Genomic DNA, 27,401 nt, shown 5'->3' with positions numbered 1-27,401 from the left:
AATTCTAAAACAAAGTGAAAAGGCAAGAACATTGTTTTAAACACAAGGAAAAAAAGTTTAAAACACTCCAAAAGACACAAAAACTTTTAAAAATAACTGATTCTCATTTACCAAGTAGCTCACTAGATCCTCCACTAAATAGCATTAACAACAGTTTACTAAACTGAATTACCAAAAAGGTTCTCTTTCAAACAAGTTGACTCATGGTCCTCAAAAACAACAAAAATTACTCTTTTTTTAACATGAGAAAAGATGCATACCACTTTTCTTTACAAGCCTTCTGATTTTGCTACAGTCACTAATTTCTAATTAGCTCGTGTCTTTTGAAGATTGGACCAAAAATGAAGAATTTTTAAATAATTTATATTCCAATTCTAAAATTTACCATTTTCTTCTCCTGTTGTTTTTCGTTTATCTTCGGGTGAAACATGGACTAGCTGCAGAATGAGAGGTCTCCGGGTGACAATACCAGTGCCTCTGGGAAGCAGGTCCCTCCCCACTAGGCTTTCTAGCACTGAGCTCTTTCCACTGCTCTGAAAATGGAATACACAAGAGCAAAATGAGTTTCTTAACAGATTTTTTGTAACTCAGTAAGACTATGCTATATAATTACTTTAAAAAAATTACTGCCAAGTCTTTTAAAATGAAAGTTTAGTTACATTTTCTATTATACGATCTTTATTTCTTTAAAATAAAAAAGTACAAAAAGAGAAAATATATACCCTAGTGTAAAATCAATTAGTTATGTGGTAACAATATCTATGATTATTTCATGGGATATATAAAAATTTATAACTCAAACAAAAGGAGAGAGAAAATATAAAAGCCCCAATTCCCCATAATTTTCCTATCTTTTCTGATACTCTCAACCATATAATATTAGGTATTTTCAAAACCTATATAATATTGGTATACACAAAATTATGCCCAGAATATATAGATATTTTACTTTAAATGGGATAGTAGTACTATGTGTATTTTTCTCTAACCCACTTTTATTTTTAATATAACAATTAGGGATATCATTCCATATCAATATATTTACTTCTGTGCTTAATAGTTAAATAGTATTCTGTATGTAAAACCAAACCCCAACTGATGGACATTTAAATGGTCCTTGCCACTATTAACAATGCTGCAATGAACATACTTTGTACATATAACCTTACTTACTTATCCTATTACCTCATTAGATTTACTTAGTTCACTAAATGAAACTGCTGTGATTAAAGAGCATACAGATTTTATGCATTCAGATACTACCAGACTGCACACTACAAGATGGGAGGCACCAAGCTATGCTTCATGTTCAATCTGCTGCATCCCCATCAGCATTGGGCATTACCACTTTTTTGAGTCTTTGCTACTTTTTTTGGTAGATAAACACTGACAGTTCATTTAAATTTGCATTTCTTTATTATTCAGTCTAGTATCACTTTGTTTAAGGGCCTTCTGTATTTCTCCTTCAGTGATTTGCTTGTTCAAATGCTGGTATATTATGCATCTTATTAGTTTATAAAGATCTTTATCCATATAAGTATTTATTTTTTGTTGTTTTGAATATTTCCCCCAAATTTTTATTTTGAAAATTTCAAAGCCACAAGAGTTGCAAGAATATTAACAGTGAATACCCATATACCACAACAAAAGTACCATATACCTTAACTAATTATTAGTATTTTGACACATTTGCTTTATGTCTCTTCTTACACACACACATATTTTCTTTTCATTTGCTGTTCCTTTTGAGAGTTGGTTAATATGTCATGACATTTCATCCCTAAATAAAGTGGCATATCTCTAAGAATAAGGGCATTCTACTATATAACCACACTACAATGATCACACTAAGCAAATTTAACATAGACACAATACTAATAAACAGTATATCAAATAATAATCAAATAATCAGTAATCAAATAATATATAAACTTGTCTCTATTATGCATTTTTATATTATACATACATGTTTACAAATTTGCTATTTTTTTCAACTTTGTAATTCATATTTTTCGGTAACAGAGTATGTTTTCCTTACTGTATTTTTTCTTAGTCAAAACTAGTACATCTTCTAATTTCATACTTTCTACAAAAGCAAACACCCTAAACTCATCTACTGTATCAGAAAGGGTCTACAAGAAACAGATGACCCATTCAAGTTAGAATAATTTAAGGATAGTATTTACAAGTAGACTATTTACAGAGTTTTGGAAGAGGGGGATCACAAGGGATAGAGCAATAACGTGGGCTGGTAATGACAGAGCAGCTCTTATCACTCACAAGCTCCAAAAGATGGATGAGAACTTTCAGAGAGCCAGCCTAAGGCACCTACACATAGGAAGTAAGCCAGGGGAATAAATACCCAGACTTTAGTCTCCTCCTTTGTCTAAGTCCTGCCAAGACTCCCCATTTCCAAACCCAATAGGCAGAGGACATAGGGCCCCATTCCTGTTGTCCAGAAAGGTCCCCTATGATGGAGAAAAGTAATGTTGAGTGGATAAGGGGTGTTAAATTTAAGATTATTTGGCACATCCGGCTTTGCTAGGTTTTGAAGCCCAGGTTTGCCCCTCTCATAAGTAAAATGGGTGCTTCCCCCATTTCTTTTCTGTACTCTAAAATAATTTAAACAACACGGAAGGGGGACCTTCAAGATGGCAGAGGAGTAAGACATGGAGATCAGCTTCCTCCCCACAGATACATCAAAAATACATCTACATGTGGAACAACTCCTATAGAACACCTACTGAACGCTGGCAGAGGACCTCAGACTTCCCAAAAGGCAAGAAAATCCCCACATACCTGGCCATGTGGCAGACAGGGTCTTGGTGCTCCAGCCTGGTGTCAGGCCTGAGCCTCCTTAGTGGGAAACCGAGTTCAGGACATTGGACCAACAGAGACCACCCAGCCCCATGTAACATCAATCTGTGAGAGCTCTCCCAGAGATCTCTGTCTCAACGCAAAGACCCAGCTCCAGCCAACGGCCAGCAAGCTCCAATACTGATGCCCCATGACAAACAACTAGCAAAACAAGAACACAACCCTACCCATTACACAGAGGCTGCCTAAAATCATATTAAGCTCACAGACACCCCAAAACACACCAACAGACACGGCCCTACCCACTAGAAAGACAAGATCCAGCCCCACCGACCACAACACAGGCACCAGTCCCCTCCACCAGGAAGCCTAAACAAGCCACTAAACCAACCTCACCCAAAGAAGGCAGACACCAAAAACAACGGGAACTACGAACCTGCAGCCTGTGATAAGGAGATCACAAACACAGTAAGCTAAGCAAAATGAGAAGACAAAGAAACACAGAGCAGATGAAGGAGCAGGGTAAAAACCCAGCAGACCAAACAAATGAAGAGGAAATAGGCACTCTACCTAAAAAATAATTCAGAGAGTAATGGTAAAGATATCCAAAATCTTGGAAATAGAATGGAGAAAATAAAAGAAACGTTTAACAAGGAACTAGAAGAACTAAAGAGCAAACAAACAATGATGAACAACACAATAAATGGAACTGAAAATTCTCTAGAAGGAATCAATAGCAGAATAACTGAGGCAGAAGAACAGATAAGTGACCAGGAAAATAAAACAGTGGAAATAACTACCGCAGAGCAGAATAAAGAAAAAAGAATGAAAAGAATCGAGGACAGTCTCAGAGACCTCTGGGACGACATTAAACGCACCAACATTCAAATTATATGGGTCCCAGAAGAAGAAGAGAAAAAGAAAGGGTCTGAGAAAATATTTGAAGAGATTTTAATTGAAAACTTCCCTAACATGGTAAAGGAAATAGTCAATCAAGTTCAGGAGGCACAGAGAGTCCCATACAGGATAAATCCCAGAAGAAACACACCAAGACACATATTAATCAAACTATCAAAAATTAGATACAAAGAAAAAATATTAAAAGCAGCAAGGGGGCTTCCCTGGTGGCGCAGTGGTTGAGAGTCCGCCTGCCGATGCAGGGGACACGGGTTCGTGCCCCGGTCCGGGAAGATCCCACATGCCGCTCTGCCTGTGCGTTCGGAGCCTATGCTCCGCTACGGGAGAGGCCACAGCAGTGAGAGGCCCGTGTGCGGCAAAAAAAAAAAAAAAGCAGCAAGGGAAAAACAAAAAATAACATACAAGGTAATCCCCATAAGGCTAACAGCTGATCTTTCAGCAGATACTCTGCAGACCAGAAGGGAGTGGCAGGACATATTTAAAGTGATAAAAGGGAAAAACCTACAACAAAGAGTACTCTACACAGCAAGGATCTCATTCAGAGTCCACGGAGAAATTAAAAACCTTACAGACAAACAAAAGTTAAGAGAATTCAGCACCACCAAACCAGCTTAAAGGAACTGCTCTAGGCAGGAAACACAAGAAAAGGAAAAGACCTACAATTACAAACCCAAAACAATTAAGAAAATGGTAATAAGAACATACATATCGATAATTACCTTTAATGTAAATGGATTAAATGCTCCAACCGAAAGACACAGACTGGCTGAATAGATACAAAAACAAGACCTGTATATATGCTGTCTACAAGAGACCCACTTCAGACCTAGGGACATATACAGACTGAAAGTGAGCAGATGGAAAAAGATATTTCATGCAAATGGAAATCAAAAGAAAGCTGGAGTAGCAATTCTCCCATCAGACAAAATGCACTTTAAAATAAAGACTATTACAAGAGACAAAGAAGGACACTACATAATGATCAACGGATCAATCCAAGAAGTAAATCCAATTGTAAATATTTATGCACCCAACATAGGAGCACCTTGATACATAAAGCAAATGCTAACAGCCACAAAACGGGAAACCGACAGTAACATAATCACAGTAGGGGACTTTAACACCCCACTTTCACCAATGGACAGATCAACCAAAATGAAAATAAATAAGGAAACACAAGCTTTAAATGACACATTAAACAAGATGAATTTAATTGATGTTTATAGGACATTCCATCCAAAAACAACAGAATACACTTTCTTCTCAGTGCTCATGGAACATTCTCCAGACTAGATCATACCTTGGGTCACAAATGAAGCCTTGGTAAATTTAAGAAAAATGAAATCGTAGCAAGTGTCTTTTCCAACAACAACGCTATGAGACTAGATATCAATTACAGGAAAAAAACTTAAAAAAAAAAAAACACATGGAGGCTAAACAATACACTACTTAATAACCAAGAGAGCACTGAAGAAATAAAAGAGGAAACCAAAAAATACCTAGAAACAAATGACAACAAAAACAGGATGACCCAAAACCTATGGGATGCAGCAAAAGCAGTTCTAAGAGGGAAGTTTATAGCAATACAATCCTACCTCAAGAAACAAGAAAAATCTCAAATAAACCACCTAATCTTACACCTAAAGCAATTAGAGAAAGAACAAAAAAACCCAAAGTTAGCAGAAGGAAAGAAATCATAAAGATCAGATCAGAAATAAATGAAAAAGAAATGAAGGAAACAGTAGCAAAGATCAATAAAACTAAAAGCTGGTTCTTTGAGACGATAAACAAAATTGATCAACCTTTAGCCAGACTCATCAAGAAGAAAAGGGAGAAGACTCAAATCAACAGAATTAGAAATGAAAATGGAGAAGTAACAACAGGCACTACAGAAATACAAAGGATCATGAGAGATTACAAGCAACTATATGCCAATAAAATGGAAAACCTGGAAGAAATGGACAAATTCTTAGAAAAGCACAACCTTCTGAGACTTAACCAGGAGAAAATAGAAAATATAAACAGATGAATCACAAGCACTGAAATTGACACCGTGATTAAAACTCTTCCAACAAACAAAAGCCCAGGACCTGATAGCTTTACAGGTGAATTCTATCAAACATTTCGAGAAGAACTAACATCAATCCTTCTCAAACTCTTCCAAAAAACTGCAGAGGAGCGTCTGGACCCTGTGCTCCGCAACGGGAGAGGTCGCGATAGTGAGAGGCCCGCGCACCGCGATGAAGAGTGGCCCCCACTTGCCACAACTGGAGAAAGCCCTCTCACAGAAACGAAGAGCCAACGCAGCAAAAATAAATAAATAAAAAATTAAAAAAAAAAAAAAAAAAACTGCAGAGGAAGGAACACTCCCAAACTCATTCTACAAGGCCACCATCACCCTGATACCATAACCAGACAAAGATGTCACAAAAAAAGAACAGTACAGGCCAATATCACTGATGAACATGGAGGCAAACATCCTCAACAAAACACTAGCAGACAGAATCCAACAGCACATTAAAAGAATCACACACCATGATCAAGTTGGGTTTATCCCAGGAATGCAAGGAGTCTTCAATATACGCAAATCAATCAAGGCAATACACCATATTAACAAACTGAAGGATAACAACCATATGATAATCTCAAAGATGCAGAAAAAGCTTTCAAAAAAATTCAACACCCATTTATGATAAAAAAAAACTCCAGAAAGCAGTCAGAGAGGGAACCTACCTCAACATAATAAAGGCCATATATGACAAACCCACAGCCAACATCATCCTCAGTGGTGAAAAATTGAAACCATTTCCTCTAAGATCAGGAACAAGACACAGTTGCCCACTCTCACCACTATTATTCAACATAGTTTTGGAAGTTTTAGCCACAGCAATCAGAGAAGAAAAAGAAATAAAAGGAATCCAAATCAGAAAAGAAGACTAGAGCTGTCACTGTTTGGAGATGACATGATACTTATACATAGAGAATCCTAAAGATGGTACCAGAAAACTACTAGAGCTAATCAATGAATTTGGTTAAGTGGCAGGATACAAAATTAATGCACAAAAATCTCATGCATTCCTATACACTAACAATGAAAAATCTGAAAAAGAAATTAAGGAAATACTCCCATTTACCACTGCAACAAAAAGAATAAAATACATAGGAATAAACCTACTAAGGAGACAAAAGACCTGTAAGCAGAAAAGTATAACACATCGATGAAAGAAAGATGATACAAACAGATAGAGATATACCATGTTTTTGGATTGGAAAAATCAACATTGTGAAAATGACTATACTACCCAAAGCAATCTATAGATTCAAGGCATTCCCCATCTAACTACCAATGGCATTTTTCACAGAACTAGAACAAAAAATTTCACAATTTGTATGGAAACACAAAAGACCCCGAATAGCCAAAGCAATCTTGAGAAAGAAAAATAGAGCTGGAGGAATCTGGCTCCTGGACTTCAGACTATATGACAAAGCTACAGTAATCAAGACAGTATGGTACTGGCACAAAAACAGAAATATAGATCAATGAACAGGATAGAGAGCCCAGAGATAAACCCACACACATATAGTCACCTTATCTTTGATAGAGGAGGCAAGAATATACAACGGAGGAAAGACAGCCTCTTCAATAAGTGGTGCTGGGAAAACTACATGTAAAAGAATAAAATTAGAACACTTCCTAATACCATACACAAAAATAAACTCAAAATGGATTAAGGACCTAAATGTAAGGCCAGACTCTTAGAGGAAAACATAGGCAGGACACTCTATGACATAAATCACAGCAAGATCCTTTTGACCCACCTCCTACAGAAATGGAAATAAAGACAAAAATAAACACATGGGACCTAATGAAACTTAAAAGCTTTTGCACAGCAAAAGAAACCATAAACAGGACAAAAAGATGACCCTCAGAATGGCAGAAAATATTTGCAAATGAAGCCACTGACAAAGGATTAATCTCCAAAATATACAAGCAGGTCATGCAGCTCAATATCAAAAAAAAAAAAAAAAAAAAAACAATCCAAAAATGGGCAGAGAAGCTAAATAGACATTTCTCCAAAGAAGATATACAGATTGCCAACAACACATGAAAGGATGCTCTACATCACTAATCATTAGAGAAATGCAAATCAAAACTAGAATGAGGTATCACCTCACACCAGTCAGAATGGCCATCATCAAAAAATCTAGAAACGATAAATGCTGGAGAGGGTGTGGAGAAAAGGGAACCCTGTTGCACTGTTGGTGGGAATGTAAATTGATATAGTCACTATAGAGAACAGTATGGAGGTTCCTTAAAAAACTAAAAATAGGGCTTCCCTGGTGGCGCAGTGGTTGAGAGTCCGCCTGCCAATGCAGGGGACACGGGTTCGTGCCCCAGTCCGGGAAGATCCCACATGCCGTGGAATGGCTAGGCCCGTGAGCCATGGCTGCTGAGCCTCTGCATCCGGAGCCTGTGCTCTGCAACAGGAGAGGCCACAACAGTGAGAAGCCCATGTACAGATAAAAAAAAAAAAAAAAAAAAAAAAAAACTAAAAATAGAACTACCATACGACCCAGCAATCCCACTACTGGGCATATACCCTTAGAAAGTTATAATTCAAAAAGAGGCATGTACCACAGTGTTCACTGCAGCACTGTTTACAATAGTCAGGACATGAGAGCAACCTAAGTGTCCATCGACAGAAGAATCAATAAGGAAGATGTGGCACATATATATAATGGAATATTATTCAGCCATTAAAGAAACAAAATTGAGTTATTTGTAGTTAGGTGGATGGACTCAGAGTCTGTCATACAGAGTGAAGTAAGTCAGAAAAAGAAAAATACTGTATGCTAACACACATATATGGAATCTAAAAAAAAAGGGTTCTCATGAACCTGGGGCAAGACAGGAATAAAGATGCAGACGTAGAGAATGGACTTGAGGACACAGGGAGAGGGAGGGGTAAGCTGGGACGAAGTGAGAGAGTAGCACTGACATATATACACGACCAAATGTAAAATAGATAGCTAGTGGGGAGCAGCTGCATCGCACAGGGAGATCAGCTCGGTGCTTTGTGAACACCTAGGGGGGTGGGATAGGGAGGGTGGGAGGGAGACGCAAGAGGGCGGGGATATGGGGATATATGTATACATATAGCTGATTCACTGTTATACAGCAGAAACTAACACAACATTGTAAAGCAATTATACTCTAATAAAGATGTTTTAAAAAAAACAGAAATTTCCTGTTCTTTATGTGTTTGATTAAAAATCTATCCACAAAAGTCAAGTGATTCTCCTGGATTTTCAAATTTATAAGCATAACTACTTATAATATTCTTAGAAATTGTTCACTTTTCTTATTTCTAGTATTTTATCTTTTTTCCCCCATGTAAAAAAAAAAATTTTTTTTAATTGGGGTATAGTTGCTTTACAATGTTGTGCTAGCTCCTGCTGCACAGCAAAGTGAACCAGCCATATGTATACACATATCCCCTCCTTTTTGGATTTCCTTCCCATATAGGTCACCACAGAGCACTGAGTAGAGTTCCCTATGCTATACCTCAGGTCCTCATTAGTTACTTTATACCTAGGCATATATATATGTCAATCCCAATCTCCCAAGTCATCCCACCCACCCACCCCTTTTCCCCCTGGTGTCCACACGTTTGTTCTCTACATCTATGTCTCTATTTCAGCTTTGCAAATAGGTTCATCTTCACCATTTTTATAGATTCCACATATATGCATTAATATATGATATTTGTTTTTCTCTTTCTGGCTTACTTCAATCTATATGACAGTCTCTAGGTCCTCTAATATTTTATCTTTATGTTCTTTTTTCTGACCAGATTTCCCAATTGACTATTATATTGATTTTATTGGTCAAATCTGTATTTTATTGATTTCATTTTGTAATTATTTATTTTTAATACTGTTAATTTCTTCTTGCTGGATTTGTTTTCTGGGGAAGAGGGTTATTTGGCCCATCCACCCTACACACACACATATATCTCTCAGTATGAGTCATCTCTATCTTCATTCTTCTATACTGAGAATCTTGGTTCTCAAGGACACAATTTGTGGCCGAATTAAAAGAAAACACTCATTTGCTTTTTATTTCACATTACACACAGTCTCCAAATCATAATGCCAATTCTACCACCACCAATATGATTACTGAAAATAGTTTCTTAAAATATTTTGCACATATTCCTCTATTCTCCTTCTCATCTGTTTACAGACCATACTTCCTCCTTTTTTTAACCCCACTAAGTCTTGTTTCTACAAGTATATGTACAGTACTAACTGTCAGTCCTTATATTAATGTCTCTCTAGTCATTTTGATTCTCTTCCTGAAGATTCCTCAGGAAGAGCCAATGGGAACAATATTCTTCAGTTCTAGCACACTGATAACAGTTTGTGACTTTTATACTTGAAAATCAGTTTGGTTATATGTAAAATATTGGGCTCATGCTTTCCTGAGTATCTTAAATATGGAATTCCATAATAAATTGTGTCTTTTCTCATAAATTCTTTCATTATAAGAATAGATCTTCTCTCATAAATTTTTTACTGTTGAAAAATATAATAATCTGATTTTCCTTCCCTGATTTTGCTTAAAAGTCTGAAGAATTTTTATTTTTCCTTTAAAGTTCAATAATTTTACTAGACTGTGTCTTAGTGTTGGTCTTGCTGTGTCAGTGTTCTCAGGCATGTGCTGAGCTCTTTCAAGATGGAGTTCCAAGTCTGTTTTTAAGTTAGTTAAATTGTAAGTTTTAGTATCTGTTCTGCTCCCTTGCCATCATTTTTTTCTTCTTTGGGGATTCCTATTATACATATGTTGGATCTTCCTTGCCTGTTTTCAATATGTCAATTTCTATCAAATTCTTTTTACAGCTCCTTTTTATCCCGTCTTTAAAAATGTCTTCCTCCTTTTCAACATCTTTCTCTTTCAAAGGTATTATATGTTATGTTTATACGCCCTGGTGTTTTCCTTCTAATTTGTCGTTTCTAAAATAAATTTTCTTTCAATTCTAATATTTCACAAAGTTCTACCACCTAGCATTTAAAAAACTTTTTTCTTATGCAAACTTTTTTTTGAAATGCCTTATTCTGATTATAATGTCTTTTGTCTTGCCTTCTGTCTTAATATCTAATGGTTTTCATCTGTTTTGTGGACGTCTTTCTGGTGTGCTTTCATTGTCTATAGGAATATTATTTAGAGTCCCATTTCTCTTCAGATACTTTGTAAACTTTTGAAAACAATCATTTCATATTGTTGATATTTAAATGAAGTTCATTTTCCTGAAGTTTCAGGAGTTTTGGCCTAGAATAGCTATTCTAATTTCACTCTAAAACTCCTTCTTGTTTTTGTACAGTGTTTGGAAATAAAGTTCTTTGTTTTCTGAGATATCTTGATTCTGTTCCTCTCCACTTTTATCTGGACCTTCTCTTTTCTTTGTATTCTTCAGGGGATGTTTAATTGTAATGTCAGTTCCTTCTCATGTGCAGATTGGTCCTGGAAGGCAGCTTTGGTTGGTTTTAGAAGTTTCAAGGTCCTCCAGTCCCTTAAGGCTTTACAAAAGACCTCTTTCACTCACCCATTATCAGTGTGTGCAAAACCCCTCCCAGTTTCAGCTGGTATTCGTAAACTGGCCCTCCAGGCTTTCCAGTGATTGTCTTTTGGCTATTTTTCAATTCTCACATTCATTTGAAGTTCCACTGCTTCCTTCTTCTTCCTTCATAGATAATAATACACAGGTCTTGGAGCTGTTAGTGGTCTATCCCCAAACTACTGGTGTTTGAGCATTTGTAGACAGAAACATACTCAACTAATTTTCTTCTGTATGTTGTTCATGGATTTTGGGTTTTCCTATTTTATTTGTTGTTTTCATGGGAAAGTCATACAAGGATTAGGAAACTATTCTACCACTACTGTCATCTTCCCAGAATCCCCAATACAGAAATTTAACCCACTTTGAAATACTTAAAGTTTAGTTTTATGTAAGTTTTTAAATATTATTCAGTCATAAAAAGGAATAAAGTACTGATACATGCTATAATATGGATGAACCCCAGAAAATTTATGCTATGTGAAAGACGCCAGTCACAAAAGACCATATATTATTTGATCCTGTTTACATGAAATGTCCAGAAGAAGCAAGAAAGTAGATTAAGTGGCTGCCTAACATTGGGGGCAGAGGAGAGCAGGGAGTGACTGCTAATGGATACAAGCTTTCCTTTTGGGATGATACAATATATAATTAGATTATGGTGATGGTTGCACAACTCTATGGACATGCTAAAAACCATTTAACTATACATTTCACAAATTCCAGAACAATTATAAACAAATGTTAAAAATCATGACTTTATACATTAGAGAACATAAGAATACTTTCATGACTTTGAGAAAGAAAGTACAAACTAGAGAAGAAAAGATTGTTAATTCAACTACAGCAAAATTAAAATTTATTTTACTCATACAAAATAATTGGGGGAAATATTTCTTTTTTTAAATTTTTTAATTTATTTTTTGGCTGCGTTGGGTCTTCCTTGCTGTGCATGGGCTTTCTCTCTAGTTGCGGTGAGCAGGGGCTACTCTTCATTGTGGTGCACGGGCTTCTCATTGCAGTGGCTTCTCTTGTTGCAGAGCATGGGCTCTAGAGTGTGCAGGCTTCAGTAGATGCGGCACATGGGCTCAGTAGTTGTGGCTTGTGGGCTCTAGAGCGCAGGCTCAGTAGTTGTGGTACATGGGCTTAGTTGCTCTGCGGCATGTGGGATCTTCCCAGACCAGGGTTTGAACCCGTGTCCTCTGCATTGGCAGGTGGATTCCCAACCACTGCACCACCAGGGAAGCCCCGATAATTGGGGGAAAACATTTGTGACTCATGTAACTGACAAAAAATTAGCAACCAAAATGTAAAAGTGACTCCTACAAATCATTAAGAAAAAGATGAATACTATAATAGAAAATCATGTGCAGAGATATGAACAGAAACTCACAACAGAACCACAAAGAGCCAAGAAGTAAGTTCCTCCAACTTATTAGTAATCGAGGAACTGCAATAAAAATGACAATGAAATACCATAAATTTAAAATGTGACAATACAAAGCATAGGTATAAACAAATAAACAAACTCCACTCTGTACATGGGAATGTAAATGGTTACAAACATTCTGAGGAGCAAGTAGGAATATCAAGTAAAAATGAAAATACATATACCCTACAGTCTAGTAATTCCGCTACTTGACACTTTAGAGAAATTCTCAAACGTGTACAATGAAGCATTCATAGGAATGTTTCCAGCACTGTTGTTTACTAAAACTGCTATAGCAAACAAGGGCAAACACTCAAATGTTCAAGGAGAGGAGAAATTTTGATATATTCATAGACTAGATTACAGCAGTTTAAGTGAGCAAACTAGGAATATATATGTGTACATATGGGTAAATCTCACATGTATGACTGTGTAAAAATAACACTGAAGAGGAATATATACTATTTGACATCATTTACTTCAGGTAAGTGTAAAACATGTAAAACAATATATATTACTTATGTTATCTACATAGGTACTATATGTAAAATGAAATGCATAGGTGTGATAAACACTAAATTCAGGAAATTGGTTATGTCTCTGTGGGAAGAAGGAAAATTCATCTAGATAGTTAATATTTTTTTTCTTAAACTGGGAAGTAGATACAATGGTGTCCTAAAATTATCCTTTGTACCTTTTCGATGTTTTCAATATTTCAAAATAATTTTTAATGCCTCAAATGTGGTACGGGATTTCATATTGATAAGGTAATTAAAGAAGCTCCATTTCCACCACCCTCCCATACCCTAAGCAGACACTTGGTATAGCCACACACAGCTTGGATATAGGTTATGGACTAGTCCCTTTGTCCACCCTGGCCTTCTGTACAAGTGATCTATACTAGCTTAAGTGTCCAACTCTGCTAGAAAGTTCCAAGTACTATATTCAAGCTACAACAGAGATCTGGAAGCAATTCAGGGAATATTTGAATTTTATTTCACAATATCCTGGATGGGAAATGAAGGAATTTTTTTTTAATTTTTCTGTTCTCTTGTTCAGTATGTTTCACTGCATTTAAATAATGGTTATAGTATAGATGGATACAGAATTTTATAATCACAATTAATTCCCCTAAGAACTCTAAATTTTAAATATTTCTCCATGGCATCTAACATTTACTGTTGCAGATTGAAAGTCTGATGCCAGTCTGATTCTTTCCCTTTTAGGAAATCTTTTTTTCCTCCTTCCTTCTATTTTGACACTTGGAGAATTCTGGGGTTTTGTAAAAGTTTGGATTTCAGAAATTTACCCAGGGTATGTCAATCCTTTCAATATTTGTGCCCAGCAATTGAAATCTGAAGATGTGGGGGACGTTGGCTTACTGTTTGATTATTCTTTGTCCATCCAAGTCTTCTTTCTCAATCAACTATGAAAAGGATTTTGGCTCTCTTAGCTCTCACCATCAAGTCTCTCATCTCTAATAAATTTCATAACATACAGTTTTGATTTGTCTTTTAATAGAATTCCTCAAGTTGTTTTTCTATTTCATAAATTAGGTTTTCAACAATGTGAGTGTGACTGTTGTTCCCCATCACCCCCACCCACTATGCCATTTTGTTCTTCCTTCTTAAATATGTCACAAAAAATACTTTTTAAATTTCTCTCCTAAATTCTGTATTAACCTCATTTTGTTACTGTGATTATCTACATTAGTCTCCTTTATGGCTACTGATTTTCAGTTAGTTGTATGTTTTTATGTATCTACATATAGGTTTTTTTAAGACGGGTTATTGTGGACTGAACTGCATCTCTCCAAAATTCGTATGTTGAAGCTCTAAGCCCCTTAGAAGGTGTACCTCATACCTCAATATGTGACCATATTTGGAGACAATCTTCAAATAGGTGATTAAGTTAAAACAAGGTGATTAGGGTGGGCCCTAGTCCAATCTGACTGGTGTCTTTACTAAAAAAGAAAATTTTGGGACAACAGAGAGACATTAGGGATGTGACACACAGATGAAAGAGCATGTGAGGACACAGAGAGAAGGCAGCCATCTGCAAGCCAAGGAGAGAGGCCTCAAAAGAAACCAAACCTGCCTACATCTTGTTATTGGACTTCTAGACTCCAGAACTGTAAGAAAATAAATTTCTGTTGCTTCTGTGCACATGTTGTTTATGTGCCACCCAGTCTTCTGTGGTATTTTGTTATGGCAGCCCTAGCAAACTAACAAACATGGGTTACAAACTCAACTGCCCCCACAAACAAAGCAGATAACCTGAATGGGTAAAATCAACTCAGACTTCAGTCAAACTGACATCAAATTGTATTCTTCTGACATTCTGTTTGCGTATTAAAAATATAAGATCTCACATCTCACAAAGTAAAAGAATGTCTCTCAGGAATAGTAAAAATATAAGAATATTTCCCAGGTAGTCTTTAACTTTCCCCTTTTTATAGAAACATGGAAACATGTTAACATTTCATTGCCCTCTTCAGACTATAAAAAAGAGCAACACATATATTATGATAAGGAAGGAAGTCTAACTAAATACAGCCTGACCATCTAAAGCAGGCATTTTTCAAATCCATTGTAAATGTGGGTGTAGTGTTATCAGATTTTCTGATTTTTTTAAAGGAAAAACCAGAAACCTGGCCCTTTCCATTAAATCCACCAATTTTTAAACATTGGCAACTCTTTTTTTTTTTTTTTTTTAAACATATTGTGTGTATCAGTTCCAGTTCAAGATGGCAACATAGGAGGATCCTGAACTCACCTCCTACCATGGACACACACAATTTACAGCTAGAAATGGAACAATTCCCTCTGAAAGAAACTAAAAAATTAGCTGAGCAACTCCTACATATCAGGCAAATGACAAAAACCCATATCAAAACAGGCTGGCGAGGCTAAGACACAATCTCACCATAAACCTCACCCCACATGCAGTGACCCACAATTACGAGGGAACTCACAACACCTGCAAGACTTGGAGAGGTGGCTGTTTATTCTAATGCATACAAACCAACACAGAGAGTCCAGGAAAATAAAGAAACAGAGGAATATATTCCAAACAAAAGAACAAGGTAAAACTTCAGGAAAAAACTTTAATGAAATGGAGATAATATATCTGATAAAGTTCAAATTAACAGTCATAAAAATGCTAAACTAGCTCAAAAAAATGAATGAACAAAGAGAGACTTTCAACAGAAAGAAAATACAAGAAAGTACCAAACAGAGGTTCAACAGCAGACTACATGAAGCAAAGGACCAGTGAACTTGAAGAGAGGCCACTGGAACTCATCTAATCAGCAGTAAAAAGACATTTTAAGGGACTTACAGGACAACATCAAATGGACCAACATTCACATTATAGGAGTTTCAGAAGAAGAAAAAGAGAAAGGGCAGAAAACTTATTTGAAGAAATAACGGCTGAAAATGTCCCTAACCCAGGGAAAATAACACTCAGATCCAGGAAGTTCACAGAGTTCCAAAAAAGATGAACCCAAAGAGACCCTCACCATTTATAATTAAAATGTCAAAAGTTAAAGACAAGGAGAGAATTTTAAAAGCAACAGCAAAAAAACAACTTGTTATGTATAAGGAAAATCCCCCATAAAATCATCAGCAGATTTTGGGATAGAAACATTGCAGTCCAGAAGGGAATGAGTGGCATGACATATTCAAAGTGCTGAAAGAAAAAAAACTGCCAACCAAGAAATCTCTACCCAGGAAAGTTGTCCTTCACTATGGAAGGAAAGATAAGAGTTTTCCAGACAAGCAAAAGCTGAAGGGGTTCATCACCACTAGACTGGCCTTACAGGAAATGTTAAAGGGATTCCTTTAGGCTGAAACAAAAGAGAGCTAATTAGTAACAGGGAAACATTAAACTATAAATTTCACTAGTAAAGATAAATATGTAGGGCTTCCCTGGTGGCACAGTGGTTGAGAATCTGCCTGCCAATGCAGGGGACAAGGGTTCGAGCCCTGGTCTGGGAAGATCCCACATACCGTGGGGCAACTGGGCCCATGAGCCACAATTACTGAGCCTGCGCATCTGGAGCCTGTGTCCCGCAACAAGAGAGACCGCGATAGTGAGAGGCCCGCGCATTGCGATGAAGAGCGGCCCCTGCTTGCCGCAACTAGAGAAAGCCCTCGCACAGAAACGAAGACCCAACACAGCCATAAATAAATAAATTAATTAAAAGATACATATGTAGTAAAATTCAGAATAATCTAACACAAAGATGGTAGGTTAATCACTTCTAAATCTAGTATGAAGAGTAAAAGACAAAAGTAGTAAAAATAATTATAACTGCAGTACTTGTTAATAGATACATAAGATTAGAAAGATGTAAGTTATAACATCAAAAACATAAAATGTGCAAGGTAGGGGAGTAAAATGTAGAGCTTTAAAATGCACTGTACTGATGTCATCAACTTAAAATAGACTGTTATAAATAAGGGCTGGTTTAAGTAAGCCTCACGGTAACCATGAACCAAAAACCTATAGTAGAAATGTAAAAGATAAAGAAAAGGAACCTAAAAATACCATTACAGAAAATCATCAAATCACAAAGAAAAAGAATAAGAGAAGAAAAAAACAAAGGAATTACAAAACAGCCAGAAAAAAATTAACAAAGTGGCAATAAGCATTTACATACCTATCAAAAATTACTTCAACTGTAAATGGGCTAAATTCTCCAAATAAAAGATACAGAGTACCCTGAAAGGATTAAAAAAAAAAACAAGAGCCATCTCTACACAGCCTACAAGAGACTCACTTCAGATGTAAGGAAACACACACATTGAAAGTGAAAGGATGGAAAAAGATATTCCTATTCAAATGGAAACCAAAGAAAGCTGGGGTGGCCATACTTACATCAGACAAAATAGACTTTAAAACAAAGAATACATTAAGAGAAAAAAAGGAATTATATAATGATAAAGGGGTCAATCTAACAAGAGGATATAACATTTGCAAATATTTGTGCACACAATATAGGAGCACAGAATATATAAAGCAAATATTAACAGGCATGTAAGGAGAAGTACACAGCAATACAATAAGGGTAGGGGACCTTCATAGATCATACAGATAGAAAATCAATCAACATTGGCCTTAAATGACATGTTAGACCAGATGCACTATACATATACAGAACATTCCACCCAAAAGCAAGAGTACACATTCTTCTCAAGCACACATGGAACATTCTTCAGGATACATCACATGTTAGGCCACAGGACAAGTCTTAATAAATTTAAGAAGACTGAAATCGTATAAAGGACCTTTTCCAACCATCATGGTATGAAATTAGAAATCAATTTTAAGAAGAAAACTGGAAAATGCATGGGACTAAACAATATGCTACTGAACAACCAATGGATGAAAGAAGAAGTCAAAACAGAAATCAAAAAATATCTTGAGGCAAATGAAAATAGAAAAACCACGTACCAGAACTTATGGAATGCAGCAAAAATAGTTTTTAGAAGGAAGTTCACAGCAATAAATGTCTACATGTAGAAACAAGAAAGATCTCAAATAAAGAAACTAACTTTACACCTCCAGGAACTATTAAAAAACAAACAAAGCAAGTCCAAAGTAAGTAGTAAAGAAAGGATATATCAAAGATCAGATCAGATAATAATGAGATAGAGACTAAAAAGAAACACCAATTAGAAAAGATCACTGAAACTAAGAGCTGGTTCTTTAAAATGATAAAATGGACATACATTTAGCTAGACTCACCAAGGAAAACAGAGGACTCAAATAAATAAAATGAGAAATGAAAGAGAGGTCACAACGGATACCACAAAAATACAAAAGATCATGAGAAACTAGAATGCAAAATTATACACCAAGAAGTTGGACAAAACAGACAAATTCCTATCATATAACCTACCAAGCCTGATTCATGAAGAAAAAGAAAATCTAAACATACCAATTACTAGCAAGGAGACTGAATCAGTAATTAAAACCACCCAATAAACAAAAGTCTAGGAGCAGACAACTTCACCAGTGAATCCAAACACTCAAAGAAGAATTAACACCACTCCTTCCCAAACTCTTCCAAAAAAGAAGAGGAGGGAACAATTCCAAACTCATTTTACAAGGCCAGCATTACCCTGATACCAAAACCAGACAAGGACAATACAAGAAAAGAAAATTACAGGCCGATATCCCTCACGAACATAGATGCAAAAATCCTCAACAAAATTATAGCAAACTGAATTCAACAATACATTATAAGGATCACACACCATGATCGAGTGGGATTTATTCCAGGGATGCAAGGATGACTCAACATCTGCAAATGAATGTTATACACCACATTAACAAAATGAAGGGGACTTCCCTGGTGGCACAGTGGTTAAGAATCCACCTGCCAATGCAGGGGACACGGGTTCGATACCTTGTCCAGGAAGATACCACATGCCACGGAGCAACTAAGCCTGTGCACCACAACTACTGAGCATGTGCTCTAGAGCCCATGAGCCACAACTACTGAGCCCACATGCCACAACAACTGAAGCCCGTGCGCCTAGAGACTGTGCTCATCAACAAGAAAAGCCACTGCAATGAGAAGCCCAGGTACCTCAATGAAGAGTAGTCCCCGCTCGCCTCAACTAGAGAAAGCCCACATGCAGCAGTGAAGACCCAACGCAGCCAAAAAAAACAAACAAACAAAATGAAGGATAAAAATCTGATGATTATCTTAATAGATGCAGGAAATTGATTTGACAAAATTCAACATCCATTCATGATTAAAAAAAAAAACTCTCAACAAAGTGAGTAAAATAGGGGACATACCTCAACATGATAAAGGCCACATATGACAAGCCCACTACTCAATGGTGAAAAGCTGAAAGCTTTTCCTCTAAGATTAGAAAAAAGACAAGGTTGCCCACTCCTGCCACTTCTATTCAACATAATATTGGAAGTTCTAGCCAGAGCATTAGGTAAGAAAAACAAAAGGCATCTAAGTCAGAAAGGAAAAGTAAAACTGTTACTATTTGCCTATGACATGATATTATGTGTAGAAAACACTAAAGACTCCACAAAAAAACTGTCAGAACTAATCAACAAATTCAGTAAAGTTGTAGGATACAAAATCAATATGCAAAAGTAGGTTGTAATAACAAACTATCAGAAAGAGAAATTAAGAAAATGATCCCATTTAGATTGCATCAAAAGAATAAAATAGGGCTTCCCTGGTGGCGCAGTGGTTGAGAGTCCGCCTGCCGATGCAGGGGACGCGGGTTCGTGCCCCGGTCCGGGAGGATCCCACATGCCGCAGAGCGGCTGGGCCCGAGAGCCATGGCCGCTGGGCCTGCGCGTCCGGAGCCTGTGCTCCACGACGGGAGAGGCCACGACAGTGAGAGGCCCGCGTACCGCAAAAAAAAAAAAAAAAAAGAATAAAATACCTGAGAATAAATTTAACCAAGAAGGTTAACCAAGACCTGTACACTGACAACTATAGAATACTAATGAAAGAAATTGAAGGGCCTCCCTGGTGGCGCAGTGGTTGAGAGTCCGCCTGCCGATGCAGGGGATACGGGTTCGTGCCCCGGTCTGGGAGGATCCCATATGCCGCGGAGCGGCTGGGCCCGTGAGCCATGGCCGCTGGGCCTGTGCATCCGGAGCCTGTGCTCCGCAACGGGAGAGACCACAACAGTGAGAGGCCCGCATACCGCAAAAAGAAAAAAAAAAAAAGAAATTGAAGACACAAATAAATGGAAAGATATTCTGTGCTCATGGATTGAAAGAATCAAGATTGTTAAAATGTCCATATTAACCAAAGCAATCTACAAATTCAGTACAATGCCTATCAAAATTCCAATGGCATTTTTCAAATAAACAAAGCAAATAATCCTAAAATTTGTATGGAACCACATAAATAAATAAATAAATAGCCAAAGCAATTGTGAGAACGAAGAACAAAGCTAGAGGCATCATGCTTCCTGATTTCAAACTGTAAAAAAGCTATAATAATCTGGGAGTTCCCTGGTGGCCTAGTGGTTAGGATTCTGGGCTTTCACTGCCATGGCCCGGCTTCAATCCCTGGTCAAGGAATTGAGATCCCACAAGCCACGTGGTGCAGCCAAGAAAAAAAAAGCTAATAGTATGGTACTGGCATAAAAACAGACACATAGACCAGTGGAACAGAGAGCTCAGAAATAAACCTACACATATATGGACAATTAATTTACAACAAAGGGGTCAAGAATATAAAATGGGGAAAGGGCAGTCTCTTCAATAAATGGTGTTGGGAAACTGGACAGCCCACATGCAAAAGTATGATCTGGACCACTATCTTACACTATACCAAAAAAAAAGTCAGCTGAAAATGCGTTAAAAACTTGAATATAAGCCCCGAAAATATAAAACTCCTAGAAGAAAAAAACATAGGTTGTAAGCTCCTTGACATTGGTTTGGGTGATGATTTTTTGGATTTGACACCAAATCAAAGACAACTAAAGTAAAAATAAACAAGGGGGAGTACATCAAACTAAAAAGCTTCTGCACTGCAAAGGAAACCATCAACAAAGTGAAAAAGCAACCCATGGAATGGGAAAAAATATTTTCAAACCACTTATCCAATAAGGGGCTAACATACAAAATATACAAAGAACTCAGACAACTCAAGAGCAAAAAACAAACATACACACACACACACACACACACACACACACAAATAACCTGATTTAAAAATGGACTTAAGAGGGGCTTCCCTGGTGGCGCAGCGGTTGGGAGCCCGCCTGCCGATGCGGGGGACACGGGTTCGTGCCCCGGTCCGGGGGGATCCCACATGCCACGGAGCGGCTGGGCCCATGAGCCATGGCCACTGAGCCTGCACGTCTGGAGCCTGTGCTCCGCAACAAGAGAGGCCACAGCAGTGAGAGGCCCGCGTACCACAAAAAAAAAAAAAAAAAATTGAACTTAAGGGAATTCCCTGGTGGTCCAGTGGTTAGAACTCCCAGCTTTCACTGCCGAGGGCCCAGGTTTGATCCCTGGTTGGGGAACTTAAGATCCTACAAGCTGCATGGCCAAAATAAATAAATAAATAAAAATTAAAATAAAAATGAACTTAGGACCCAAGTAGCCATTTTTCCAAAGAAGACATACAAATGGCCAACAGGTGCATGAAAAGATGCTCAACATCACTAATCACCCGGGAAATGCAAATCAAGGCCACAATGAGATATCACCTCACACCTGTTATAATGGCTTTTACTAAAAAGACAAGAAATAAGTGTTGTTGAGGATGTGGAGGAAAGGAAACCCTCATACACTGTTGGTGGGAATGTATATTGGTGCAGCCACTATAAAATCAGTATGGAGGTTCCTCTAAAAATTAAAAATAGAGCTACCATATGATCCAGCAATTCCACCTCTGGGTATTTATTTGAAGGAAACAAAAACACTAAATTGAAAAGGTATATGCATCCTTATGTTCGTTGCAGCATTATTTCAAAAAGCCAAGAAATGGAAATAACCTAACAGTCCACCAGTGGATGAATAAAGTAAATGTGGTGTGTACATCACACACACACACACACACACACACACACACACAGGAGTATCATTCAGCCATAAAAAAAGATGGAAATCCTGCTATTTGCAACAACATAAATGGACCTTGCTAAGTAAAATAAGTCAGACAGAGAAAAGCAAATACCACATGATCTCATTTATATGTGGAATCTAAAACAAAAACAAAACAAACAAACAACAAAAAAACCAAACTCATAAATATAGAGAACAAACTGGTGGTTGCCAGAGGTGGGGGTGTGGGTGAAATGGGTAAAAGTGGCCAAAAGGTACAATCTTCCAGTTATAAAGTAAGTCCTGGGGATGTAATGTATAGCATAGTGACTATAGATAATAATACTGTGGTGTATATTTGAAAGTTACTAAGAGAGTAAATCTTAATAGTTCTCATTATAAGAAAAAGAACTGTGGGACTTCCCTGGTAGTCCAGTGGTAAAGAATCCACCTTCCAACGCAGGTGATGCGGGTTCAATCTCTGGTCAGGGAACTAAGATCCCACATTCCACAGGTCAACTAAGCCCACACGCCACAACTACCGAACTCACACATCTCAACTAGAGAGCCTGTGTGCCACAAACTACAGAGCTCACACACTGTGGAACCCGCACACCACAACTATACAGCCCTCGTGCCCTGGAGCCTGTGCACAACTAGAGAGAGAAAACCCACATGCCACAACTAGAGAGAAGCCCGTGCACTGCAACCAAAAAAAAATTAAAATAAAAGAATTGTTACTATGTGTGGTGATGGACTACTAGACTTATTGGTACTCTAGACTTATTGGCATTCTAGACTTATTGTGGTGATTGTTTCCCAATGTTTAGACTTGTCAAATCGTTATGTTATACAACTGAAACTAATGTGTCAATTATATCACAATTTTTTAAAAATTTTATGTGTCAACACACATAGACCAAACAAAACATGTCTGTGCACTCCCAATTTTTACCTCAGTATTCTAAATGGCCATAGGTTTCTTCAACAATTGTTTAATTAGATCAGTGCTTGTTTCTCCCTGGTGATTTACACACTCCATGTCTGCACTCTTTCCAGGAAGGTGAGTGGCTACAGCAGTTCCAAAGTGGCAAAAGTCACAGCCGGCATGCTCTGAAAATAGGGCTCTCTTGGCACTGCAACGTCTTCTGCTTTTTTCATCTCCACATACTCCCTAAATCAATTTAATATCCTGTATATTTAGGGGCTAAAAATTTGTGTGTATGCTTTCAGTGTCATCTTTTAGTTTCTTCCAAATTGCACTGTACTGAGATTTATAGTGTTTTGAATTTATATTCTGAGATGGAGCCTTAACGTTTTGTCATATTTTTAGCTCTATGTGATACCTAACATCAACTGGGAGCAGGGAGTTGTATTCTTTTGATGCAATTGAAAATGGGATCATTGTAAATATTCATGGATGCCACATTAACCAAGGCTGATTCAGTTTTTCACTTCTAAATGTTTACTTTTCATTGTATAAAGCAGACCTGTCAATTATTTATTTTGATATTAATATAACAGATAAAGATGTACATTTCCTAATTTTTTAACTTTTTATTTTGAAGTAGTTTTAGATTTATGGTTTCTTTAATATTTGTCTTGTTTTTTTTTTTAATTTATTTTATTTATTTATTTTTGGCTGCTTTGGGTCTTTGCTGCTGCACACGGGTTTTCTCTAGTTGTGGCGAGCAGGGGCTACTCTTCGTTGTGGTGCGTGGGCTTCTCATTGCGGTGGCTTCTCTTGTTGCGGAGCACAGGCTCTAGGCACACGGGCTCAGTAGTTGTGGTACGCGGGCTCTAAAGTGCAGGCTCAGTAGTTGTGGCGCACAGGCTTAGCTGCTCCGCAGCATGTGGGATCTTCCCAGACCAGGGATCGAACCCATGTCCCCTGTATATTAAGGGGCTAAAAATTTGTGAGTATTGGCAGGCAGATTCTTAACCACTGTGCCACCAGGGAAGTCCCTGTCTTATTTATTTTAAATAAAATATTTCTGAGTATCCTTAGAAATATTAACTTAATGGTATTTTAAATAAATTAATTAACAAGTTTTTACTGCAGAGCTCAAACACTCCACGTATTGGCAAAATATAAATCTAAAATTTAAACCACTTCAATTATCCAGGATCCAAACTTGCTAAAATGCTAGAGACCTAACAGTCCTTAGGGAGGAATTTTTTTCTTGGTTATAAAATACAGGCCCAGTTCTATCTGGAACATAAAATTAAAAGAGTGAGATCTGGATACCTGAAAAGCAAAAGTAATATCCATAAAAATCCCCACTTTTTCCATAAAAGCAGGAAAACATGGGGAAAGTGACATGAATCTACATATTAAAGAACTCAACTCCACCATGCAGGATAAACACAAAGAGATCCACATGGAGACAAATAATAATCAAACTGTTAAAAGACAAACACAAACACTGAAAGCAGCAAGGGAGAAGCAGAGAATCAATTCAAATACAAGAGATCCTCAATAAGACCAATAATAACACAATAGATTTCTCACCAGAAATCTTGGAAGCCAGAGGCAATAGCATGACTTATTTAAAGATGGGAAAGAAAAAAACCTATCAACCAAGAATTCTAGATCTGATTTAATATTTAGATGCCAATACTCCTCAAAGCAATGTACAGATTCAATACAATCCCTACCAAAATCCCAACAACCTCGCTTGCAGAAATGGAAATACCAATTCTAAAACTGCTATGGAATGAATGGCAGGGGACTCCTAACTGCAAAAACAATCTTGAAAAAAAAAAAGAACAAAGTTGGGAGACTCATACTTTCTGGTTTCAAAATATACTACAAAACTACAGTAATCAAAACTGTGTGTGGTACTGGCATAAGAACAGACCTATAGACCAATGGAAAATAACTGAGAGTCCAGAAATAAACCTACCACCTATATTCAACTGATTTTCAACAATAGAGCCAAGACCATTCAATGGGGGAAAGAATAGTCTCCAACAAATAGTCCTGGATCAACTGGACAGGCACATGGAAAAGAATGAAGGTGAACCCCTACTTCATACCAAAGACAAAAATTTACTCAAAATGGATCAAAACCTTAAATGTAAGAGCTGAAACTAGAAGAAAACACAAAATAATAATAATAAATTTTCATGACCTTGGATTTGATGTGTTAGATATGATACTAAAATCACAAGCAACAAAAGAAAAAATAGATAAATTGGACTTTATCAAAATTTAAAACTTTTGTGCATCAAAGGACATGATCATGAAAGTAAAAAGACAACCTACAGAATGGGAGAAAATATGTGCAAATCATATACTGATAATGGTATGGTATCCAAAATATATAAAAAAACTCTTACAACTCAACAATAAAAAGACAAATAACCCCAACAAGCACCTAAAAAGATATTCACATCATTAGTCATTAGGGAAATACAAATCAAAATCATAATGAGATACCACCTCACACTCTCATCAGGATAGCTATAATAAAAAACACAATGACAAGTTTTGACAAGGATATAAAGAACTGGAACCCTAGTATGTTGCTGGGGGAATGTAAAATGGTACAGCCACTGTGAAAAAGTTTGGTGGTTCCTCAAAAAGTTAAACATAGAATTACCATATGACCCAGCATTTCACTTGTAGGTATATACCCAAAAGAACTGAAAAGAGGTATTCAAATACTTGTACACAAATATTCACAGCAGCACTACTCACAACAACCAAAATATAGAAACAATCCAAATATCCATCAGTAGATGAATGATAAAACATGGTATGTATACACAGTAGAATATTAGTCAGCAATTAAAAGGAAGTACTGATACATGCTACAATATGAATGAACCATGTTATACTAAGTCAAAGAAGTCAAACATAAATGGCCACATACTGTGTGATTCTGTTTCTATAAAATATCCAGGGCTTCCCTGGTGGTGCAGTGGTTGAGAGTCCGCCTGCCGATGCAGGGGACACGGGTTCGTGCCCTGGTCTGGGAAGATCCCACATGCCGTGGAGCGGCTGGGCCCGTGAGCCATGGCCGCTGAGCCTGCGCGTCCGGAGCCTGTGCTCCACAACGGGAGAGGCCACAACAGTGAGAGGCCTGCGTACCGCATAAAAAAAAAAAAAAAAAAAAAATCCAGAATAGGTAAATCTATAAAGAAGGAAAGAAAGCGGAGCCCAGAGACGGGCGTGGGACGCTGGGGCTGCTGCTGCCGCCGCCAAGAAGCCTGTGTGCGAGCGCAGGTCACTGTCCACACCGCCCTTCCGGGAGCCTGTGCAGCCTGCCACTGCCGGGGTCCCGGGATCCAGGGGCGGCTTCCCTGGGAGAACGCACGGCGCGCCTCGGGCTGGTGCAACGTCACGCCGACCTCTGCCGCTGCAGGCTCGCCCCGCACTCCGTCCCCCTCCCTCCCGCCCGGCCTGAGTGAGCCAGAGTCCCCGAAGAGGCTGCTCCTTTAACCCTGTCCTGTCTGAGCGAAGAACAGACGCCCTCCGGCGACCTACACGCAGAGGCGGGGCCAAATCCAAAGCTGAGACCCAGGAGCTGTGAGAACAAAGAAGAGAAAGGGAAACCTCTCCCAGCAGCCTCAGAAGCAGCGGATTAAAGCTCCACAATCAACTTGATGTACCCTGCATCTGTGGAATACATGAATAGACAACAAATCATCCCAAATTGAGGAGCCAGGAGTCAGTGCTGTGCCTCTGAGGTGGGAGAGCCAACTTCAGGACACTGGTCCACAAGAGACCTCCCAGCTCCACACAATATCAAACGGCGAAAATCTTCCAGAGATCTCCATCTCAACACCAGCACCCAGCTTCACTCAACGACCAGCAAGCTATAGTGCTGGACACCCTATGCCAAACAACTAGCAAGACAGGAACACAACGCCACCCATTAGCAGAGAGGTGGCCTCAAATCATAAAAAGTCTGCAGACACCCCAAAACACACCACCAAACGTGGACCTGCCCACCAGAAAGACAAGATCCAGCCTCATCCACCAGAACACAGGCAGTAGTCCCCTCCACCAAGAAGCCTATACAGCCCACTAAACCAACCTTAGCTACTGGGGACAGACACCA

The 27,401-nt window shown here is 37.9% G+C and overlaps 1 protein-coding gene across 6 annotated transcripts in view; it reads right to left on the bottom strand.

The window, feature by feature from the left end:
* DNM1L (dynamin 1 like) overlaps positions 1 to 27,401 on the bottom strand; it is a 69,025-nt gene that overhangs the window by 31,224 nt on the left and 10,400 nt on the right. For all 6 annotated transcript variants that reach the window (XM_060113717.1, XM_060113722.1, XM_060113721.1 and 3 more), the window contains exon 2: positions 386 to 533. In XM_060113717.1, coding sequence (XP_059969700.1) covers positions 386 to 533 — 148 coding nt within the window. The remainder of the gene's footprint in view (positions 1 to 385; positions 534 to 27,401) is intronic.

The sequence above is a fragment of the Mesoplodon densirostris genome, chromosome 11, assembly GCF_025265405.1.
Source record: "Mesoplodon densirostris isolate mMesDen1 chromosome 11, mMesDen1 primary haplotype, whole genome shotgun sequence".
In the NCBI taxonomy this organism is placed as follows: domain Eukaryota; kingdom Metazoa; phylum Chordata; class Mammalia; order Artiodactyla; family Ziphiidae; genus Mesoplodon; species Mesoplodon densirostris.
The sequence above is the reverse complement of the archived record's forward strand: the minus strand, read 5'-3'. Positions and strand labels throughout refer to the sequence as shown.